The sequence below is a fragment of the Podarcis filfolensis genome (assembly GCF_964270895.1).
Source record: "Podarcis filfolensis genome assembly, chromosome: 1".
Classification (NCBI taxonomy): Eukaryota; Metazoa; Chordata; class Lepidosauria; order Squamata; family Lacertidae; genus Podarcis; species Podarcis filfolensis.
Window position 1 is genome coordinate 59,530,132 of NC_139604.1, and position 22,688 is coordinate 59,552,819.

At 40.1% G+C, this 22,688-nt stretch overlaps 1 protein-coding gene across 3 annotated transcripts in view; it reads left to right on the top strand.

Moving 5' to 3' along the window:
• The window catches only part of LOC310753988 (uncharacterized protein), a 103,303-nt gene that overhangs the window by 70,876 nt on the left and 9,739 nt on the right, over window positions 1-22,688 (top strand). For all 3 annotated transcript variants that reach the window (XM_083595323.1, XM_083595324.1, XM_083595322.1), the window contains exons 2-13: window positions 4,216-4,517; window positions 6,252-6,325; window positions 7,121-7,206; window positions 8,192-8,231; window positions 9,341-9,421; window positions 12,217-12,324; window positions 16,065-16,174; window positions 17,134-17,182; window positions 18,793-18,913; window positions 20,035-20,129; window positions 20,676-20,741; window positions 21,147-21,246. In XM_083595323.1, coding sequence (XP_083451449.1) covers window positions 6,260-6,325; window positions 7,121-7,206; window positions 8,192-8,231; window positions 9,341-9,421; window positions 12,217-12,324; window positions 16,065-16,174; window positions 17,134-17,182; window positions 18,793-18,913; window positions 20,035-20,129; window positions 20,676-20,741; window positions 21,147-21,246 — 922 coding nt within the window. In that variant the 5' untranslated portion in view covers window positions 4,216-4,517; window positions 6,252-6,259. The remainder of the gene's footprint in view (window positions 1-4,215; window positions 4,518-6,251; window positions 6,326-7,120; window positions 7,207-8,191; window positions 8,232-9,340; window positions 9,422-12,216; window positions 12,325-16,064; window positions 16,175-17,133; window positions 17,183-18,792; window positions 18,914-20,034; window positions 20,130-20,675; window positions 20,742-21,146; window positions 21,247-22,688) is intronic.

Here is a 22,688-nt window from a genome sequence, read left to right on the forward strand (position 1 = left end):
ACGGTGACAGCTAATTTTCTCAGTGCTTCCTGCTGTGAAGAACAGCTCAAGGACTCTCTTGAGCTTCTATTCTCGAGGGTTTGGCTTCAGACAGTCTCAGAACCTCATTATCCCTCAGTTTTATTTAAATACCATTATTGAATAATTGATATCCAGTAAGTGTAGAAAGCATCTCTTCCAGTGTTCAGTGTCCCACAGAAAAGGGGGGAGGGGAGGAAGCATCCCTTGCTTTCATTTAGAAAACAAAACAAAAAACATCTTAGAACATATTTCCAGAATGTGAGTTGTTACTTATAAACATCAGAAAAAAATGCAACTGTTAATGTTAATTGACACACCTCTGGGACATTATGTAAAGTGAATTTAAGGCATAAAACCCCATGGACACAGTGGATTGCAGAGATCTGCAGCCTTATACAAAAGTCATTGCAGGGATTTAAGATACAGTGTTTGTAATATTAAAGTATGCCTGATGAATTTTTCCAGAATTAGAAGTCATTTCCAGCTTAAATGCAACATACAGGTTATGGGACTTTTAAGAAGAGGGTTATTGTTTGGTTTGGGCTAAGAAATTATCAGTCAGAACCAACAAAATTTCCCCCTTCTGGCCATGAAATACTAGGTTACGTGCTGTGGCTGCTTAATGTTTAAAACAGAGTGCAGAGATAGTTAGCAACCATATTTAACCAAGTTCTATGAGAGAGTAAGGGACAACAAGATATTACAGCACTGGCCTGGCTTGCACATGACACCAAGCCACAGTTTAACAAACCACAAATCAAGACTGAATTGGCCACAGATGCTTTTCTTCTTAATTTCAGGGGTGTTTAAAGGAACTATTTTAATCAGGTTTAATGGCAAACATGAAAATAAAATGCAGGAGAAAGTGGTTGGCAGTTTTGGAAACAGGACATATTTGTGTGTGTACAAAACACTTCCAAAGCACAGCTGCACGTATTTGATCCTATATGGAACATAAGAATGATTGATTTGTTTGTAAAATCTGTGAGAGAGGGGCTTAAGAAATATTTGCATGCGTCAAAGATTTTTCTTCAGTTTGTCTACTTTTTCTGGTGTGGTCTGTACAATTTAATAATGTATGTGTCAAGTAAAAGGGATTTTGTTTTGTTTTTTTGTTTTAAACCAAGACCAAAAAAGAAACTCTTGCTTCTTTAGCTTCCATCATCTGGCAGATGAGTTCTAGGCTGAAGCAAAACAAATGTTTGTCTTAATTATCCTCTGCAAGGTCTAAAAATAGCAGATGAAGAATTGCTGTAGAAGTCTTGGAAGAAAATGTTGACACTGAAGAGTTTAGTTTCTATTTAAAGTAGTTTGTCTCCGCCAGTATCACACCTACTTATTAACATCTTGTTTCTTCATTTTAAACTAAAGCAAAGTATACTTCTAACATGCAGAAGCAACACTAAGCTGTCCATCAAGTCTATAGAAAGTAGGAGTTGGGAGTACAACCTGTCCTATCAAGTCTTTACTGCTCATTACAAAAATATCCTCCCACTTATTTTCTGTCAACTCCTTTTGCTGATACGGCTCATCCACAAGTATATTTTAAACTTTTATCTGGGTTGGTGGGAAGGGGAGGTCACAGACTCAGAGGTTAATTTAGTTGAACTGGCCTTATGCCAAGCCATAGGGTCAGCGGCGTAGCGTGGGGGTGCAGGGGGGGCCAGCCGCACCGGGCGCAACATCTGGGGGTTAGGGTTAGGGGGTGCAAATCCGCGGGTTAGGGGGCGCAAATCCACGGGTTAGGGGGTGCAAATTACTTGCCTTGCCCCGGGTGCTGACAACCCATGCTACGCCACTGCATAGGGTATACCTTTATAACACTAAGCAGAACAGGTTTTATACCAATGTGAAATCAAAGTACCGGTAGCTGCCATCATTCTGTTGCATTTTCTATCAGGCTAGGAAGGTGCCAGGTTAACCCTGAAGACATAGCTTGAGCACCACTCCTAGTTAGCATAGAGATAATAGGAAATCTCATCATTTCCACAGTAAGCATTATAACTACTTCGTTGCTTGACAACGCAAATAGGTTTGACCATTGCATTGTGCTGTTTTACAAGTGATGAGTCAGGGATGCTGGGTCAGGTCGAGTAAGACCGAGTGAATGCCTGGATTACTGTACAGGTAGTGAATCATCCTGCTGAGAACATGCTTTGAGTGGATGGGGTCATGAGTGTAACAGAGTTATTTCATATGTGCTCTTCATTCTAAAAGTTGAAAAAATTGTCAATTTCAAGCTGAAATGTCACTTTGTGACAAAATGGCACCAGTCTCATGGAGAAAAAACAAATAGTGTGCTCTGAGTCAGAAGCGTAGCTGGGGGGGGGCCACTGGCTGCCACACTGTGGCATGTGCCGTGTGGCAGTGACACGGTGGCTCAGGCGCCTGCAGGCTCACAGTGAGGGGCTTGCGCCTGCCTGCCATCTCTTCCTCAGCTGCCGTACAGCTGAGGGGGAGGCAGCGGCAAGGCTCTGTGCCCTGGCTTGCCCCACCCAATAGGAGGCTTGCCCTAACCCCATGGGCAGCTCATCTGGGCGCAGGGCATGTGTACTGCCCTGGGCACCTGGGCGGCTAGCTGTGCCACTGCTCTGAGTGATTCCCAACTGCTATGAAAATAGAATGATCATGTAAATTATAGCAAAATAGTATGAGGGCCTAACATAGCTCCATCCTGTTAGTGGGTGTGGTGATACAATTTAAAATTCTAGTGTTGTGCGGGGATGGGCAGCTAAATGCTGAATACTCCCCTTGCAACTGCTTTTCTCCAGTTGGACTTGCTTTCAGTACTGGAGCCCACTCTTGAGATGAGCGTGGGTGAGTTTAGCACATCTTGCCTGGTCTCCCACTTTTTGTATTCCAAATTGTACCTTGCTTTGCACTTCCTTGGTGCTAAGGATGGAGGAATTTCTCAGTTTCACATTTTTCTGATCTTCAGATCTCCAAATTTCTGCATTCGTTTGTGATTTTCTTTTCTTTCAAAAAGTCCTCATGAAATGTGAACAGAACTGGATTTCCCTCTCTATCCCCTCTTGCAGCAGATCTGCTTTCAGAGACACTGATCTATGGTCATTGCATGTCATTTCGATTGTTGTCATATAGCTCAATCTCATTGCTCCCTCTTCTCTAATCGAACTGGTTAAAAAGAATCGGTTTAACAACTGGTGTTGTGATTACCATTCTATGCTAGGGTGCTGTGCTGTGTGCTACTTCTTTACGTTCTTTCTTAGTTTTTTCCATAAATCTAGAAATCCAACTCAATCTGTCCCATTAAAGAATACTAACATCTCATTTCTGCTGACATGAGCAAAGACTTGCTGGGAGGCGGGCAGGGTTTTTGGATGAGTTTTATGGGTATCTGATGCATAGCATTTCTTTGAAGCCTCAATGACCTGAAGATACTGGTGCTGAACTGATTTTGAGAGCCAGTCAGAAAGTGAAAGGCTGATTAAAATCAGATGTTGCCTTTAAACTGAGCTCCCTTACATAAGCAAATTGTCGACAAATGACATCATGCTACTATAGAAATACTAACTCCTGTGCTTCATACTCTCTCACCCTCTCTCTCTCTCATTCATTTTAAAAACTTAATCATGAGTGCCTTGTAAAGTGACAGCAAAATTCCACCCCTAAAAAAAATGCATTACAGCATGAACAACTATTTACTGTTCAGAATAATTTTTTTTGATAGCTAAGCAAAAAGTATAACTGGTATCACAAACTACACAATGTTGTTAGATTGGGCTAAATCAGAGGTATCCAAAGTTATGTACTATCTAAAGCATACAGTGTGTTTTGCATAAGGAATAGTTTGTCTCTGTGAACTTCTGCACATATTATCTTATACAAATTCAGCCCCTTCCTGAAATCCCTTAATTGGTGGCTTCCCACTGGCAGACCCAGGCTTGAGATTTGTCTACCCCAAACAAGTCATTAGGAATAAATGAAGGAGAAATCTCATGGTTATTCTAGAGTGAGATAAGCCATGAGTGCAGGTTCACACATAATGCTAAACTAGACAATGGTTTTAGCTAGCACAGTGGCCATGATTTTTGCTCTGGGATTTTACATATCTGCTCCCTTACTCTAAGTAATATGAGAACTCAGTTTGTGATGAAGGCATTTCAATTCTTGGGGGGGGGCATAGTTTTTGAGGCTTAAAAAGTTATATTTGTTTTCAAATTTCCTCCCCAGTCAATCCATTGGAAGAAGGAAATCATCTGCATAAAAAGGAAAAGCAGTATTTCTTTCAACCTGACCAATGATCATCAGTTGTGTAGAAAAAAGCAGAAAAGTTTTCACTGACTATGGAGTTTGGTGGGCAAGGCTGAGAGGGACCATGCTAAGGACTGCCTGAACGTGCCAGCTGCGGACGGAAGAGGTGGATGCAAAGAGGCACATTGAGCACTTGGAATGTTTTCTGTCAGGTAGCATCAAGGAGGGAGAGGCCACCCCAGCCTCAAGACGTGCAGCGTGAGACGTAAGGACCATCTCAGGTAAGGCCTTCCGTGTTTCATCTGCAGCATTCACTTGTTTCATTTCCTGTGAATGCTTATGTGGATTTAGTGCTTTTGACAGAGCAGAATAAATACTGAGGCTAAATAAAGGGTTACCATTATTTAGGGCTTCCAGCTTGTGTACTGACCTACTTAGGATACTCTAAAGAAAGAAAGGGAGACTCAAAAGGCTGAGACTTCTGCTATTCCTGGACTTTTTCAGTGCAGGTAGAATCTCATGATGAAAGAGACCCAAGTTTTTGCTGCTCTACAGTTTTTCACCCAATTTGCGTGCCTTTTTCTGCTGGGGAGGTCTACCCCAGGAGGTTTGAAACCAGTTCTGAAACACCTCCATTTTCTGTGATCAGCTGTCATCCTTCACAATCCTGGCAGCATTTGTACCACACAGAGTTGGCCGCCATTTCATAATGTTCTGCTTAACCTATTCATGGATCAGGTTAGGTGGAAGAACTTACTCCTGATGTTAACTATCTGTTCTTTCCAACCACATAACCAAATTTATTGTGCGTACGGGAGTGTACCTGTCATGAGCCCTACGGAGACCTCTTGGCATGACTAATCAGAAAGAGAGGAGAAATAGGATAAGAGGGGCAAGCTTGTTGTTTGGGAGAGGCCCGAGTAGTCTTATCAGAGGACACCCCCACCCCAGTGGTGCCAGATATTCCAACAGAAGATGGAGGTGCATCCACTACCCTCCCTCATGAACCGATGGCAGTCTTGTATTTTAGTATCTGGTTGCAATTAAATTCCTGTAAGGTGCACAGGGGATTTCATAAATGCAGAATAGGTGCTAAAATATATCTTCCGTGCCACCCACCCCTTCAGAGACATTTTTCTTGCCCTAGGTATCCCAAGACTAGAAGTAACCCATGCAAAATGAAAAAAATAGCCAAAAGAAATGGCTTAGGACTAAATTTTAGTTGAGAGAGGTGTTCAGCACTCTCCGTTCTTGTTTATTTTTAATTGCCCTTCAAGCCCGACCTCTGCTTTATGGGAATTTGGTGCGGCCTGTATTCTAACACAGTGGTTGTGCTGTCATCTCATGCAGTTAGACTGGTATAAGTGAACGACAGGATAAATTAACTCTGGTTTTTATCTTGAACAATTCTGGACTGGTAGCTTTCTGTCTCTATTTAAAAAGCATTATCAACATGTTTGATTAGGAGAGTGTCTAGGATTGCAGTTGCGTTCCCCTTGTCATCACAAGTATGAGTCACAGTTTCAAGTCAACCCTTTCCTGTTGTTTTATTGCTTTTGTAGTCGCTTTGTTTATCTTTTTTTTTTGCTATGTTTGTTTTATACTATTGTAAGTGGACTTGAGTTGGCATATTGTTAGATATAATGGAATATAATTTTCATTGTAAATCAATAATACTATACGTATATTCCTATCTGTAGAAAAATTGATAAATGTGATTGAAAACCTGGAAAGATTTTGAAGGTGCTGCTTCTTGCAATAATTACCTTTAGTTGCCTGTCTTTTTCTTGCTGGTGGTGATTCCCCCCTCCAAAAAGCTTGAGTTGTGCAATATGAACTCAGTATATATTTTATTGGATTTTGCACCTTAAGCCTGTTATTTAGCTTTAGGATAGGGTTTATGGCTTTTAGTTGTAAGTGAAGCCTTTTTCTATTAGCACATTTGCCCCCCTCCCACCCTCCCTGCTATGACTGCTGCTTATAATGTCATTGTTCACCTTTTCCTTTTCTTGCAGCCTTTGACATGAAGAAAGATATAGATGCCTTAATAGCAGAGGAAAGGGCAGAAATCATTGCGAAGTATGAGAAGGTAAGAACCTTGGTTTCCTCCCACTTAATATGCTACCAACCAAAGATTTCTTTTGGCTTAACTGTCTACAGAACGCAGGAACTTGTAGTAAGTCAACCAGATTCAGAAAATAGCAATATGGAATATTCAATTTTCCCTTGATCAATGCCATCCATCTTCAAATCATCCTTATTATTTGGTTTTTCATACATTTTGGAGGGATGAAGGGACCATGGGGTCCTAGCAAGTGAGGGATTAATTGGCCCCAGTATATTGACTATATACTACGCAGCTTGTTTTCACTGTGTGCCTTCTGGTTCTGCAGCCAGACATGTATTTCCCCAACATTCTGCAGAAAGCAGAAACTTCAGTAAAGGGTTCAGGGTCTCAAAACACAATGATAAGGAAAGCTATAAGTGCTACATTTTCATTTCCCATCCTTGGTCCTTCTTGTCCATGAGGTATAATCTTTTAAATGATCCCCTCCAGTTTCATGCTGAGCCACAGGCAAAGAAGAATACTGCAGTCATTGTAGAAGTGAGGTACCTGCAACCAAAAACAATGTATTTGTGCCCAGTGCATATCATAGGCAAGACAGCTGCCATTGTACAAATAGTAGTTCATACCCACCCATCACTTTGCTGACCTGCTTTACACTTACAGCTTATAAAATACACAAAATCAACCCATGGCTAGTTTTGGATGAGTAAAAATGACATAAGAACAGATGATGTCATAAATTTTCTCCATTTCTTCTCAAAATGATATCATCTGTTAGACACCATAGTGTAAACTATTGTGCAACCTTCTTTACAGGGAAGGCAGGAAGGAGCTCAGATTGATCCGTGGGAAGATGCTGACTTCACTCTCTACAAAGTCACTGACAGATTTGGGTTTTTGCAGTAAGTTCCCCTTTTCATGTCCTCTTCATTTTGCTGAAACTAGTGCTGAAGGCCGCAGTTGCATCCCTTTCACTGTCATGGTTGGGTCCTCCACCACTGTACCTTAGCCAAGTGTCAAGTGGATTTTTGTCCACTTGTGCAAGTCAGAAGCAGAGAGGAAATTACTTTCTGTTGCTTATGAAAACTCCTGCCATGATAAGGGTACAGCTAAGCTATGACAGGGCTGGGTCCTTGGAAATCAATATTTGTGTTTCCTTTATACGGGCAGATTATACACTTAGGATGTAAACAGTTTCTGAAAAGCATGGAAATGCAGCAGTGTTTCAGCTTTCTACAGCTGCCCTTTAAAGGGATTCAGGTGTTCAGAGTGGGTAGCATTTTAACCCCTCTTTTTTGCCACCTCTATTATGGTGGTTTATGCAAATTTATAGCTTTTTGTTTTATGTATTGCATCCATCTGTGAACAGGAGCCCAAGGGAGATCTCCCTTCTGACACTGTTTCCACATTTTCTGGGGCCAGGCATCATTGATCAAATGTGAAATAAAGAAATGGTCAAGTTAATCAGAACCTCCTTAGCCAAGTAGCAGACCAGTAAGCTGCTATGGGTAGCCTCCACCTAATGCATCCCATCAGTGCAAGAATTTTCACCTACACAGTGGAACTTCCTCCCTTCTTCACTCATACACACCCTGTGGCCTCTTCAAATCTGCTGTGGAGTGTTGGAGGAGCCCCTATAACAGATTTTTGGGCAGTAAAGGGAGAGAAGAGTGGTAACATGTTCCATTGCACAAGCAGAAATCCTTCTACTGGTGGAATGAGTCACTTAGTGCTACTTTGGATACAATCCTATGTGTGTGTCTGTCCGTCCCCGTCCGTCCCCCATCATTTGAAGCATACCATCAGACCTCCTTTCTGTACAGGATCACTTTGCTTGTACACTTCTTGCATTATGCATTGGTTCATTTAGAATTTTTCATCTTTCAGTGAGCATGAGCTACCAACCCGCAGTGCTCTGGAGGAGAAGGTAGGAACTGGGAGCTTTTCTTTCTCTGGAGTAATTGGGGGGAGGTGGCAGCTGCTGCTGCGGTGTTTGTTTTTCAGTAGCAAGTGATGAAAGACACTGCAATTATTAACATAAGAATCTTAGCTCTCTGGATAAATAATAATAGCTCTTCATCCCAACTTAAACACGCTTGCTTGGAAGCAAGTCCTGCTGATTTCAATTAGACTTCCAGATGACTGTGTTTAGGCCTTAGTCAGCTATGAAGATAATGGAACTTCATCACAAGGAAGATTTGATTATATTTCCTCTGTATATTCTAAAATGCAGCACCAAAGCTTCACATGCAAAACTGGGAGGCTGCTTGCTGCAGCTTAGCTTGACCTGAGGAAGGATGGTCAGCTGCTGAATTCTTGTAAATTTTGCTGGCAATAATTAGAAGGATGGTTGGGCATTATGGATAAATTAGAGATGAGAAAGTGTGGCAGTGTAGTCATTAGATCTGCAAACCTAATTGACTGAGGGAGCCTAAGCACTCCACCCTGTGTTATTCCTGTCATTTTTAGGGTCAAGTCCATCATCCATCAAATCATTCAGTATCTTGCTTGTGGGTCATATGTGCTGTTGCAGTTGAATGAAAGAGCATTTGCCATGCTCAGAGTAGGTTTATGCAAACCTAGCTGTACAGCATTGTGTTAAGCCATATCATACATTGTACAGTTTGGAAGAGATTCAAGATAATAATACTGAAGGAATAGCACAGGAGTGCCTAACCTCAAGCTCTCTAGAAGCTGTTGGACTCCAGCTCCCATCATTTTCAGCCAATATGGCCAATAGTTAAGGATGATGGGAGTTGTGTCCAGTAATATCTGGAGAACTAATGGTTTTCTACCCCTAAAGTAGCATATGAGCTAAAATTTTATTTGGAATCTTCTACTTTCTAGCATAAGGAATGAATGCAGTTGGGGAAATTTCTTCTTGTCTGTTTAAAGCTAAAATATTTAAAGCTAATGTCTTACATGTACCATATGACTCTATATTCTGATGGCTTGGATATCTAGCTCTCGCTCCTTTCTTGCTCACACAAATTGGAAATAAAACCTCTAAACTTCACTTTCAAAATTCTGTTCCAGCAAAAGCTTCAGGAGATTGAACGAGTGGACAAATGGCTGAAGATGTTAAGAAAATGGGGAAAATACAGAAACAGTGAAAAGGTGTGGAGTTATAACACATTTTAGTAGCATTATTCTAGCCTTTATTTTAAGAAAATGGAAGACTGAAGAGTGTATTGTGTCCTTTCTTTTCACAATTGTGGTGCCAAAAACTGAGTAGGCCACTTTCTGTCCTCTGGCCACTTTCAGCTATGTGAATGAGAAATGTGTGTAAATTTTTCAAGAAGATTGTTTGGGCCTCTGATTACAGCAGTACTTTATCCCAGTTGCCGAGTCTGACTGTTCAGTAACATTCTGTGGTGAATAATGCTCTGTCATACTCAGACTAAAGAATAAGAATAAGCAAAAGGAGACTCTCAAATTGAATTGGAATTTATTAGCAAATTTGGCATTGTGGAATTAGGACTCTGCACATTCTGGGAATGGCTAGCTCTCTACAGAAAGAAGCATACTAGACCCAACAGAGCAATTACGGAATGGTGGAGTGTTCATTTTGTGTCATTCACCCTACATATGAAATCTCAAATGCTTAGTGCCACAACTGTCCCATTGTAATTAGTGTTCGGTTGCATTTTAATAATGGTCTTTTCTGTGTTTTTAGCTTGTTCTATTTTATCTGTGTAAGTCTCCTTGACTAGGGAAAAAGCAGGATATAAATATAATAATAATTGTAAAAATGGATAATTTAGTCAACTGTGCCTAAGGCTTAAAAAAGTCCACCAGCCTTAAAGCATCTTATCATGCTGGAAAAGGAGCCCAAATATCAGTGCTCCTAGTCAGAGTTGTTCAACAACGTGTACATTGCACTAGTTTTGCTTGAATTGCAGGTTTCAGAGAAAAGGATGGGGGAGAGAGGCCTGGATAATGATCAGTGGCATTTGGCAAGCAGTTATTTGCAGAGTTGGTTGTACTGTAATTTTAAGAGTGAATGGCCCCTAATCCAAATGAAGGAAAGTTAAAATGCTTCCTTCTTGTAAGCACCTTCTTCTAAGAAGTAGGTGAGCAGCTCTGGAATACCATGTAAAATTATTCAGCTCCCAGAGGTTGGTTTGTTTCAATTTGTCTTCTACATTTTCACCAAATGGTCTCAAAGCATTTATCAACAATAAGATAGCAATAAAAATACGGAATAAAAAAACATATACGAACATAATAAAATATCCAGAGCAAATCCTTTAAGTTGCCTTTGGAAATCCTTCCTTATTTCAAAACGTTAAGAGTCAGATAAAAACACGAAGGGAAAGAGGGAATTGCTTTCTCAGGGTGGATTATTATTTCCTAAAACAGTTTGTTTCAAAGTGAAATGTCTGCCCTTCTGTGATTAGTGATTCTCAGGGCACTGAGGCATTTTACAACTTTGATTTTAAGTGGATGAGAACTTCAGATAGATAAACTAGAGGCAGTTTGTTCATTATAATTTTATCTTGTTGGGCACTTGCTCCCTGCAATGTTCTGAAATGAAATATTGGCAGAGAAGTAGTGCTGAAAGCTATTTACTCTACAATGGGTTTGCACTAATTAAAAATCTAACTTTTAGAACCATAGCAAAAATCTGCTCCGTTCTCTGTAGATTTCTTAATTGTACAAGAAAATGCAGTTACCACTGATCTCTGAAGCAATGTGGAAAGGAATTTAACTAGCCTGGGATGGCCTGGAATCCTGGGTATCATATAATTTTTTGTACTGCCATTGTACCCTGATTTAATGATCTACTGGTATTTATTGTGGCTTAATCTTTCCTCTGCTAATGGAATATTCCTCCCCCCATACCTTTCATTTTCTTTTTCTTATTGAATCAGTACATTCCAGTCCAGTTAGGAGTACTGTAGTATTCAGATATCACACTGTATAAACATGGAATTTTGCAGTGAGCATGGAATATGGTACCCTAAAAATCTCTCTGTTTGAAAAATGTATAGCTTTTATGGATACACAAATAAGCATGTTAATATCTGAACAAGTTCTGGTTAAACCATAGAAGCTGGGTGGTGTGGAATGTGGAGAATAGGATTTCACTGAGCAGTTGGTAAAGGCTTCAGTGCCTTGCATAGTTCCTCTTTTTCCTGTTCAGAAGTAAAAATAATTATGTAAAAAGGGGTAATTGTATTATTCTATACATGTCTCAAAGTGCTTCTGTTCCTGATGCAGAATTTGTGTTACATTGCTGCTACATTGTGTGTGTGTGTGCGCGTGTGTGTGCACACATTTGTGTATTCAGGTGCCTTATTAAAACAATCATGATTCAACAAAGAATATAAGTGAAACTTAATGTACTGGTGCTAGTCATAACAGCACACATTTATTTCTATGACTGTACTGCAGAGTCCTTCCCACCGCTGGTCTATAATGAAAGAGCCAGTGCTGGGGTTTTTTGTTTTTTGTTTAAAGGTCTGGCCTTCTCTAGAATGCCTTATTCGTCTTATTATTCCCTAGAAAACTTGAGGAGAGTGAAATGGAGAGGAGGAATAAGTAAAAAAATGTTTTGCTGAATTGACAGTCACTTGTTTCAAGATTCTTGGCGCTTCTTGAGCAAAAATTAAATAGATCAGTGCCATTATATATATGTACACACACACACACACACGGGCCGGATTCAACTAAGTTGTTGAAGTCGGAACAACAAGTCCCGCTAGTGCAGTGGGACTTCCTCCCCTCTGCTTCCCCCAAGGGATATCTGACTGGGACATTTCGTTTCAGAATGACTAGATAATCTGTATAAGCACTGCCAACCTGCTACAAGTTTTGTTACATTTGACAGACAGACAGACAGACAGACACACACACACCTCTCAGCAGTTTGTGCTAATTTACTTTACTTTTCTTTTAAAACTGTGTAGATGTTCCGCAGAGTTTATAAAGGGATTCCCCTCCAGGTTCGAGGCCAAGTCTGGTCACTCCTGCTGGATATTGAAAACATTAAGATGGAGAATGAAGGAAAGTATGAGGTAAGTCATATTTGGTTTCATACAACACAGAAGTTCATGGTATGGTGGGACACTAACCAGCCAACTGCTCAACTGCTTCCCCCCTCCCCTTTCAGTTCAGTAAGTTTTTCAGCTCACTTTTTTCTTCTTCAGATTTTAGCACTTTAACTTACTTTAATTCAAAAGTGAAGGAAGGCATTTGACTGTCAGAAATATGGTGTGCACAATGTTCAGTGCTTCCCTTCTCTGTTTTAAAAAAGATAGAGAGTAAGTGAGCTCTCCCGTGCATAATTGTACAATAGGAGAATGCATACCCTCCAATAAATGAATGAATGAATGAACGAGAGAAAAAATGTTTTTTAAAAATGCTTACCAAATGCTAAATTGTCCTAATTAGTTATGTGACCAAAGTTATCCAGTCAATGACCATGATACTTTTGCAATCATATTCCACACAGCAATGAATCACTCCCAGGAAGAAGAATATCATTTCCCAAGCACAAGACTTTGCGAACCCTAATGCTGAAAACCTGTCATATCCCCAATACAAAAGCACAGTCTTGAGAAACACGCAGACTGTATGCGATAAATTAAAAATATGGGTGTGAAAACCTAAGATTGTAAAAGATATCTGCACTTCTGTGAAACAAAGTATATTTGACTGCTAAAAAGCTATTCAATTCATATTCTTGGGTCCAGAGATATCTTGCAGGAACAGAAATTTCCTTGTGCAAGGCAGCCCCACCAAATTATCTTAGTTTTCCTCTATCTTCTTGTAGCCTCTTGAATTGCATTGTGTGCCATTCCAGGGGCTCATTGACTCTCTAGAACAGCTTGAGGGCAGGCAAGGGTAGTAGGAGAGGAACCAGGAAAGCTCTACTGCACGAGCAGAGTTTTGTTTATCTAAGGATTCTATCCATTGATTTCTAGGCTGCTCTTCCTTTTAATAAAAACAGCATAATCTGCATCAATGACCAATATATTGGGAACTGTGTGCTGCATAATATGGAACTTGTGAAGAGAGACAGAATAATCAGACTAAACACCAACCTTCATTTTATATGTTACTTTTACTTATCTATCATGTTTTTTTCTGGAGATTTCTCCCATATACTATTTATGATTTTTAGCCTTTTTTATATATAAAAAATAAAGTACTGTAAGTATCATTTAAACAAAAGTGTATATAACAGTATTTGCTTTAGCAGTATCTCCCTACCTCAGTTTAATCTCAGTTTTAGGGATTTTTTCCATGGTAGCAAGCACCTGATCAACAATGATTTGTCACTGACACCCCCGGAAGAATTCCATTTCTAAAAGCAGGCTTGTCACAGATGCAAGAGATTTCCTGTCTTCTGAAATTGTTTGAGCTGTCCTGTTTTCTCCAAGGTTCTTTCCACAGCCAGTCTTGTGTCTCATAATATAAAAGCCACAAAGGTGCTTCTTTTGAAAGCAGAGGCACCATTTATACAGCCATGTATAAATGTACTGTACTGTAAATGAGGGTGGTGTTTATTAAGAAAAGCAAAAGCATTTTGAAGGGGGGGATTCAAATGGCCCTGTCATTTCCCAAATTATATGCATATGCCACAGTTAGTATGGGCCAAAACTTCAGAGAGAACATGTGATTGCCACATGCTCTCTGAAGCCAGAGTGGGGTTAACAACAGGGTCTACAAATAATTCTCGGTAGAACCCTCATCCTCTTTTCCTGGAGTCCTCAGAAATGTTTGATGTGCAATGTTTAATAATTCAGACAGTTTCTTTCCTCAGAACATAGGAATGAGGAGGGTGCTTCATCTGTGAGAATCTGTCAGTTTCTTATTTTGTTGAGCCATTGAGTCCCATAAACAATGTTTTGTCAGTCTATCCATGGAACTTGGAAGTATGGACATAAGACTCCAGTTGGTTACAACAGAGCGTAACAAAATCAGTTCTTTCGAAACATCCAGATAGTTGCAGAGTATAAAGTAATTACATGCTGCCTATGAACATATGACTGGCGCGTCACCGATCCCAACATTTCCCAGTAACTACTTCCACTAACTAAAACAGCTGTACTTCTGAGACAGGGTTATCAAGAGAATTATCTCAACTATTGCCTTTGCATCCTGTTCAGGGGATGTTCCCACCTAGCCATGTCACACAGCAAGTGATTAGAATAAACAAAAGTCACAAGCAGTTTAACTAAGCTCCTGAGGGGTCTGCAATAAACAAGAGACTCACTGTATAATAGGCTTTTCATGAACATAAATCCAGGAAATCGGCTCTTCATAATCCTCCTCATCCTTCGTGCCACCTGAGGCCAGAAATTAGCTCTTCGTGATCTCAAAGAAAGTCGGAGCCAGATTTTCATAAGGGAATGTGAAAGGATTGATTTCCAATAAAATCTATGGGCCTTTGTCATCCAAACTATTTTAAGCATCTTGCTACTAGAAACAAAGATTCATGCTTGCTTTGGCTACAGCTTCATATCCAAATCCAGCATGCCTTCATCTATGCAAAATACATTCTATATGCCCCTCTAGATTGGAGTTTATGTGTCTGACCAAAGTGTGTGGACACACTCTTCCTTCTCTGTCAGCAATCCATTTTGCCAACTCAGGACTATTTCCTTCATTTTGATTTTTCACAAAGGGCATCTGTGTGTTGCTTCCATCAATGAAAGTGTAATGCATTATCCATGTGCTTCTTTGAGGGCAGACACAGAAGGTTATGTTGAAAAGCAGGAGTGTCTGGCATGCAAGTAGACTGGCTTATATAGAATATGATGAACTTCCCAGCATGTTCCCTTGAGTAAAAAGAATAACATAAGTGACCTGCAGTTTGAAAAAGACTCTGGGAAGATTGCGAAGATTTACGGGGTGGGTCTTTTGTTACATCAAGACAGTTAGCGTAAGAGATAACTGTAAAGTATTTCAGAATGTTTGTCTGCGTTTGAATATTGTCATAGCTTGATAGCCCCAGATAACTGAACAATAGAAAAGCCTCTTTTGAGTTATTTGGTTAGTTAGTTGTTATTACACTTATATCCCACATTTCCTCCAAAGAGGTCAATTCACAATTTCCCATTCACAAACACCTTGTGAGGTTGGTTTGGTTGAGAGATAGTGACGGGCCCAAAATCACCCAGTTAACTTAATAGTTGAGTGGAGATTTTAACCCTGGTCCTAGTCAAACTCTTTAATCCTGCATTCAGGGTTCTGATCCGGCTCTTGGAGCATTTTTTTCTAACTCTCCCAAGACCCCACAAGGTATTATTGGTGGCATTAGGGAAAAAAGCGGGGAAATAAAGTAGACACACTAGAGCCCCAGCACCCTAGTAAGGATGCAAATTGCTTCCTCCCTGGCCAAACATTTGCTGAGAGCCAAGGGGATGATTAATGCCCCCCTTCAACTGATCTGCACAAATTGGCTGTGTGCTATTTATGGGTTCACTCTCATGTATGTGAGAGTGTGGGCTGGCTACACCTACAACTGGTATGGAGCCCCCAGAGGGTTACTCAAGGGTGAATATGGTCCTCTGGCCAAAAAAGTTAGCCATACCCGCTCTAACAGTTAGTTAAACCACATACATAAGTAGATTTTCCTTACCAGTAACACCTCTAATCTCACTGCTATATTATTCCAAATTATGTGCATCAACTTCAGTTAGTGTTTTCTGTTGTCTATGTTGTTAAGCCACGCAAAAGCAGAGGTTCAGATACCTCTAGATACTTCAAAATATTTTCTTAATGCTTTAACCCATCTTCCTTCATGCAGAAAATGAAAGAACAAGCCAAGAGTTTCTCATCAGAAATCAAGCAGATAGACCTTGATGTCAATCGCACCTTTCGAAACCACATCATGTTCCGGGATCGCTATGGAGTAAAGTGAGTTTCTCATGGATCTTCCCTCCTATTTTAAATATATATTATCTGTGATCCTTTGTCCAGCTGCTTCATGTGCTTAATGAAAGCTTCTAGTTCCTGGAAAATGTCAAGGAAGAGTGTAAAACATAATGAACAGAGATCATGTAAGTCTCCAGGGAGATGATTATGTAAGACTAATTAAGAAAAAATAGAGTACATTTTGATTCCAAGAAAATTTAAGCAAAGGAAAGAAATGGTAGCAAATAAATATTGCCCCATGAAAGACTACTGAAGAACCAGACATCACCCCATTGCTTTCAGAGGGAGGGGGGCACATCTTTTCTCATTCCAAATCTATTCTCCATTCCTCCCTCTTCCTAAACATGCTTAGGATGTTAAGTTCCAACCTTCAGTGGATAAGGTGGAAGGCAAGACTACAGAATCATCTTGATGTTGTTTAGAGATAATGTTCGACAGGAGGACAGAGTCTCCCTCTTGCTAGCGCACCCTTGAGAATATTGCAGCCTGTTTGCGTGTTCATTGGATTCCACAACCCATTTATTTATTAATGAAATTTCTCTACTGCCCTTCATCACAGGGCACTTCACACTATAAAAGCACAAGAATACACACCATAGTAACAAACAAAAACAATACCCCCTGCCCAGTTTAAAGGGCCATATATTGTTTAATTAGCCAAAGTCCTGGGAGAAGAGGAATGTTTTTGCCTGGTGAAGTTGCCAGGCAAGCTTCCTTTGGGAGAGCATTCTCCGTATGGGGAGACACACTGCACATGTTACCATTGTGCAGTGTGCCAGTTCTACTGCTTAGTTTCTCATATGGTTACAATATCCTTCTTCTGAAGCGCTACAAATAATGAGCACCTTAACTGGTAAAAAAATTAAAATAAAATACCAAAAAAGGGCAGATCCCACTCTTTGTTGTTTTTACTCACCCTTTTTTTCTTTTTTCTTTAATAGGCAACAAGCCTTGTTTCATGTCCTGTCAGCCTACTCAGTTTACAACACGGTAAGCTGTTAAGAGATTCAGCAGGAAACTGAAAAGTGTTATATGGCAATAATGTTTTGTTTAGCTTAGAATAAGAATTTAGTTTCTGTGCTGGCAAAACATACTGCTCTTATACAAGAAATGAGTGTACAGAAAGTATTGAGTGGCATAGAAAAATGATGGGGAAGTGCACTGAAAATTGTGGGATAACAGCAGGGTCAGATGATGTCACATAACATCCACACAAACAGATCAGGATGAATGCTCAATAAACAGTGACAATGTATAACCTCCACACAAATTTGGCAGAAGCAAATGGAGAGGAATGCAAAATGAGGTTATCTTGAAGAGCCCAGGGTCAATTAAATACAGAAAATGTACTTGATTCAATGTATATCATTTTCTTGGATGGTATATTTATAAAATTGCATTCATATCTTTAGCTCCAGGTGCTGCTAGCAACATTCATGATGCTGGAAGCAAAAACCAAAACAATTAATGGGGGTGGGGTGGGGGTTGTTCATGAAACTGGAAATTCTGCAGATTTCAACCATGCTGTGATAGCTCTGTTTTTATACAAAGAAAGACACAGCCGCATATTTGGGCCTTGCTATCATCATATTTTCTGAGTAGCTTTTCTGTGACTCTGACCTACTATCTGAATGGAAGATATTGGTCAATTCTCTTTGTGACTTCTTTTGCTGCATTCAGTGGCAGCTTCACAGCTGAAGACTCCAATTTGTTACAGTGAGTTAAGTCACTTCCAGCCACAGGGCAGAGAAGAGAGAATATGCTTAAATTAGCTACAGAAATTACTGTTTCCATGAGCATGGGGAGACTCATCCCCACCCCCTTCAACAGAAGATGCTTATCCTATTCTTTGAATTGGCTATCCAGCAAGAATTTAAAGTGGCATGTGTGCAGTGTTTCTGTTTCATGCAGTGCTGCCTATAATGGTTGTGATATCTGAATTCATTTATAGCAAAAGTAAGGAATTGCTTTTATCACTCTGCAAATGCCAAGGCAGATAAAAGTCCATCATTATCATGCCTATAATGCAGGGAGCAGGACTGTAATAGGGAAAGAGTGAATTACACCAGCCAAGTGTTACATGCATTTTGCTGGGTAGAGGTATAGTGTATGGCAACCTTGAAGCTTAGTTCATTGTGGCATATTGGGGATTTTATTGGAGGGGGCAGAGGGGTGCTGTGAAGCTGACTTGAACACCAGTGCAATTGATTAAGGGCTGGAGTGATTGAAGTGAGCCAGGGAAAGAATGGAGAATTTCAGTGGTGAATGGGGATGTTTTTGGATGCCTGGTCTACACATAGGCAGATGGCAGGTCTACCCACTGAGAAACAATGGGAGGGGTAGATCTAACATGCAAGCTTCTCAGGGACCAGGTCTACTCAGTCCTCTGCTGCCCAGAAGGGCCTGCAGCCCCGGAAAAATTACTGCAGACTCCCATGTCCAAGGATCACCAGTCACCCCCTTGCCTGAATAGTTTGGATAAAACTTGTGTCCCATTCAATGTACTTATGGGAAAGTTGCCTTTTGTTTTTGTGTGTAATGTCTACTCTCCTGTAAAGCTGATCTTGTGTAATGTGTGTCTGCATCTTTGGATCTTTCAGGAAGTGAGCTACTGCCAAGGAATGAGTCAGATTGCAGCTATCCTCCTGATGTACTTAAACGAAGAGGATGCCTTTTGGGCACTGGCACAGCTACTTACCAATCAGAGGCACGCAATGCATGGTAAGGTTCAGCTGAAAACACTCTTACTCTTCCCTACCACCTTTGCAATATTTTGTTTGTTTGTTTCCTTTATCATAAATATTGTAAAAAGGTAAAGATAAAGGAACCCTGACAGTTAAGTCTAGTCGCGAACGACTCTGGGGTTGCGGCACTCATCTTGCTTTACTGGCCGAGGGAGCCAACGTTTGTACCATCCTTCAATCATATTCCCAGGGCACTTTACAATAGGTTCTGATTTACTGGACTTTGGAATTAGGCTGTCATCACTTTCTTTTTCCCTCATACCTCTCTCATTACCAATATATGCATTTACTACTGGTGTACAGAGAAGTCTCTTAATGGAATGAGGGTAGGCCCTTGTACTTTGCTTTAAATATGTAGCAAAATATAATTCTTAACTGCAACTGTTCCAACACATCCAGAAAATGTTGGTCTGTTTGAAACTTGGCCACATTTAAGCTCCTTTATCATGCCGAAGCTTTGGGAAGGAGCAGAGAAGAATAATCTCTGTGCAGACTGTACTTTATTGAAAAAGGGAGGGTAGTTTGTATAATCCTGTAAGTAACAGGAGATTAAAGTTTGAGAGGTCGCTTTGACCAGCGCCTTGATCCCTCTGCGTATGTCGTGGCTTGTAAAGAGGACCAAAAGAGTCCTCCAGCTCTCCTTAAAAAACAACAACTTGGGTTTAAAGGAATCAGCTGCATTTTAGTGATATTAGAAGTTTGTGGTGCCATGTTGCATTCTACTGCTGTAACTAGCAGTAACCCTATCAGGGATGAACAAGGCCTGGCCCAAAGAAACTCAAATCACAGTCTTATGAGCAGTCTTGGCTAAGTACAAGGTATTTTTGGAGAATAAAAATTACTCAACCTTTTGGATGTTCTGCTCTGCCACAGCATCCATGGGCAGAGTTCCAGATCTTGTCCAAATATGAAACTGTAAAACTCTGTTTTATGGACAAGAGTTTTATATGCACATGTGACATTCACCTTGCTTGGAACTGCTGGTATTTGGGCATTTTAGGAAAGGTCCCCATTATTGCACCCAGATCAGATGTTGTGCTGCTCTTTTTCTTTCTAATTCCTTCTGACTCTGTGCTTTTCCTCCTTTTTCCTTCCAAGGATTTTTCATTCCTGGATTCCCAAAGCTACAGAGATTCCAAGCCCATCATGAGGCAATCTTAAGCAAACTCTTTCCAAAGCTGAAGAAGCACATGGTAAAAATTTCTGTGGTTAAGTGAAAATTTGCTGTGTGTGTGTGTGTGTGTGTGTGTGTGTGTGTGTGTGCTTATTTGTATACCCTACTCTTTATCCTAATGGAGTCCAGGGTAACAACCATCTAAATATAGAGCTATCGAAGTATCATCATCTGTTCACATCTTCACAAGCACATTTTTCATCATGCACCACTTCCTTTTTAAACCTTTATTGCTCCTGTTAATGGAGAATGTGCCATTTATCTCAACAATTTATTCTGCAATTATGGCTGAACAGAATGAGGAACTTTTAAAAATCTGGATAATTTTATAGAAAAGCTAGAAGCAGGCAGCACTTTCAAGGTAAAATGAGAGAGTAATTCAGCCACTGACAGGACATGGCTATCAAATTCAAACATAATACAGTACATGGTTATTGTGCCATTTAACATTTGAGGGGAAATACAAGAATATTTCAAGAATGCCAGTTTTCAGAGTTAAAAGAAATATTGTTTGCAACCCTCTAACTTGTCAGTGAACATTTTCCACATTTGCACTCTCCCTTAGGACAAGGAACAGATGTCTACAGGGATTTATACAACGAAGTGGTTCCTTCAGTGCTTCATTGACCGGGTATGGGTCTTGAGGAATGAGGTGTTCAACGTGCTTATGACTTCAGTGTCCTTTTTCCTTGCACCATATAATTTGTGTCTGATCAAAATTAATATTGTATTCTGCTTGTATTTTCATTAATTAGGATAGTGATCTAAATTAAGATGGGACTGGTACGCAAAAAGTCCTGTTATACATAGGATTGTCAGTTGGACTAATTTGCTCTTTAGCGTTAAAGTGCCCAAATGGGAATCAAATCTGTCTGAATTTACTTGCTGGAAAGATAATTAATACAAAAGTACAAATAGACTTGACTCTGGCTTGAAGATATGTATTGATTTGATAAAGGACATTTTGCTACTGTGGCTGTGCATTGTGGTTTATGTACAAATGTATAACATCTAAATTTTCTAATATTATAAACAGACCCCATTTACTTTAACTCTGCGGCTATGGGATATCTACATTCTAGAAGGAGAGAGGGTTCTGACAGCCATGGCCTACACTATCCTCAAGTTGCATAAAAGTAAGTTGTTTCTCTTGACTGTTCAGTCTGAATGGTGCTAAGAACCTGGGAGTGTAACTTTATAAAAAGAGAGCCAATTTTTATGGGCAAGAATCCTGCAGTTTTCCAAAATATTTTGTGTTCCTTTCATTGGCTCAAATATAAAAATGGCAATTCTTGGACGTCATATTGCATTTGTTCATGTTTCAATGGTTAGCCTCTTTACTAAATGGGTATCGTGATAAGTTGCTCATGTGCATCACAGGCTCTGTTAGCGTCCACTTCCACACCAACTATTGAAGTGCCATTTCATGATGCATCTTCTAGGCCTTCCTTGAAGCCACAGTGAAAGCAAGCAGGAAAACTAATGACCTAATTCAGCTCTTTCTGAGCCTGCAGAAAAGCTCTTCATTTCACCATCCAGTGACTCAAGCTGGATCTGTTAACCAAATATTTACCAACGTGGAGCTGAATGCATTGTAGGTCAGATGAACTCAAAACAAGCCGAAACCACAATTCTTTTCCTACATATGTTCCAGAAAATCTTACATACTGTTATAGAACTTACTTTATAAGGGGTAGTAAGTACTAGCTTGTTTGGCTGCTCTGCTGCATATTAATCCAACTATTAGGGCATTGACCGAGTGCCAAGTGTACCTGGAAGTCACTTATATTACTCCCATGTAGTGATGTTCTCTGTAAGCCACCAAATGGAGATATATAAACTATACAGCTAGTTAGATGTGCAGCAGTCCAATGTGCAGTCTTAGTGTTCTCTTCTTCCATCCATTCCTATGCCACTGCGGATATTTAATCATTTGTTGTTTTGGGGAGGAATTCATCTGATTAATGCAGTGAGCCATTGAAAACAAGTGGCTGATCACAGAGGCATTTACATATGTGGACCCACAGCCTGCTGAGCCCCACCATTGCACTGCTGTGAACAGAGAGGTTTCAGATTACTTAATCTTTTTTTAAAAAAACTTATCTGATTTGTTCAACAAAACTTTGCTTTTGCATGTAGGTTGTCTTGTATATAACAGATGAGCACTGCCAACCCTATGAGGAGTCCTCATAGATTGCCTTGCAAATGCATTCTGTGTCTGCTGCACTAAGGAATAAGCTGGAATACCCATATATCTGTGTGAAAACTGTCTGAGTGAACCACAGTTTGGGTGGAGCTCACTTGTGTCTAGACAGTCAATAAAGGTTACCAGATGGCTTTAGCTAGCTGCTACTTTGTGCAAGGGGGAAAAACTGCCTTAAGTCTAGCATCTTGAACATGTTCAAGGGTTAAAAGTAAATTGTGTGCAGAAAACTAAATGTCCTGAATTTTAAAGGAGACACAATGCAATTTGGTTTTACGTGGTTTCTTTTCTTCTAGGACATATTTTTCTTTTCTTTGTTAGAGCATGTGCATGTGGAAGAAAAAAAGGGAAGGGCAATATTGAAATGCTTTTCTG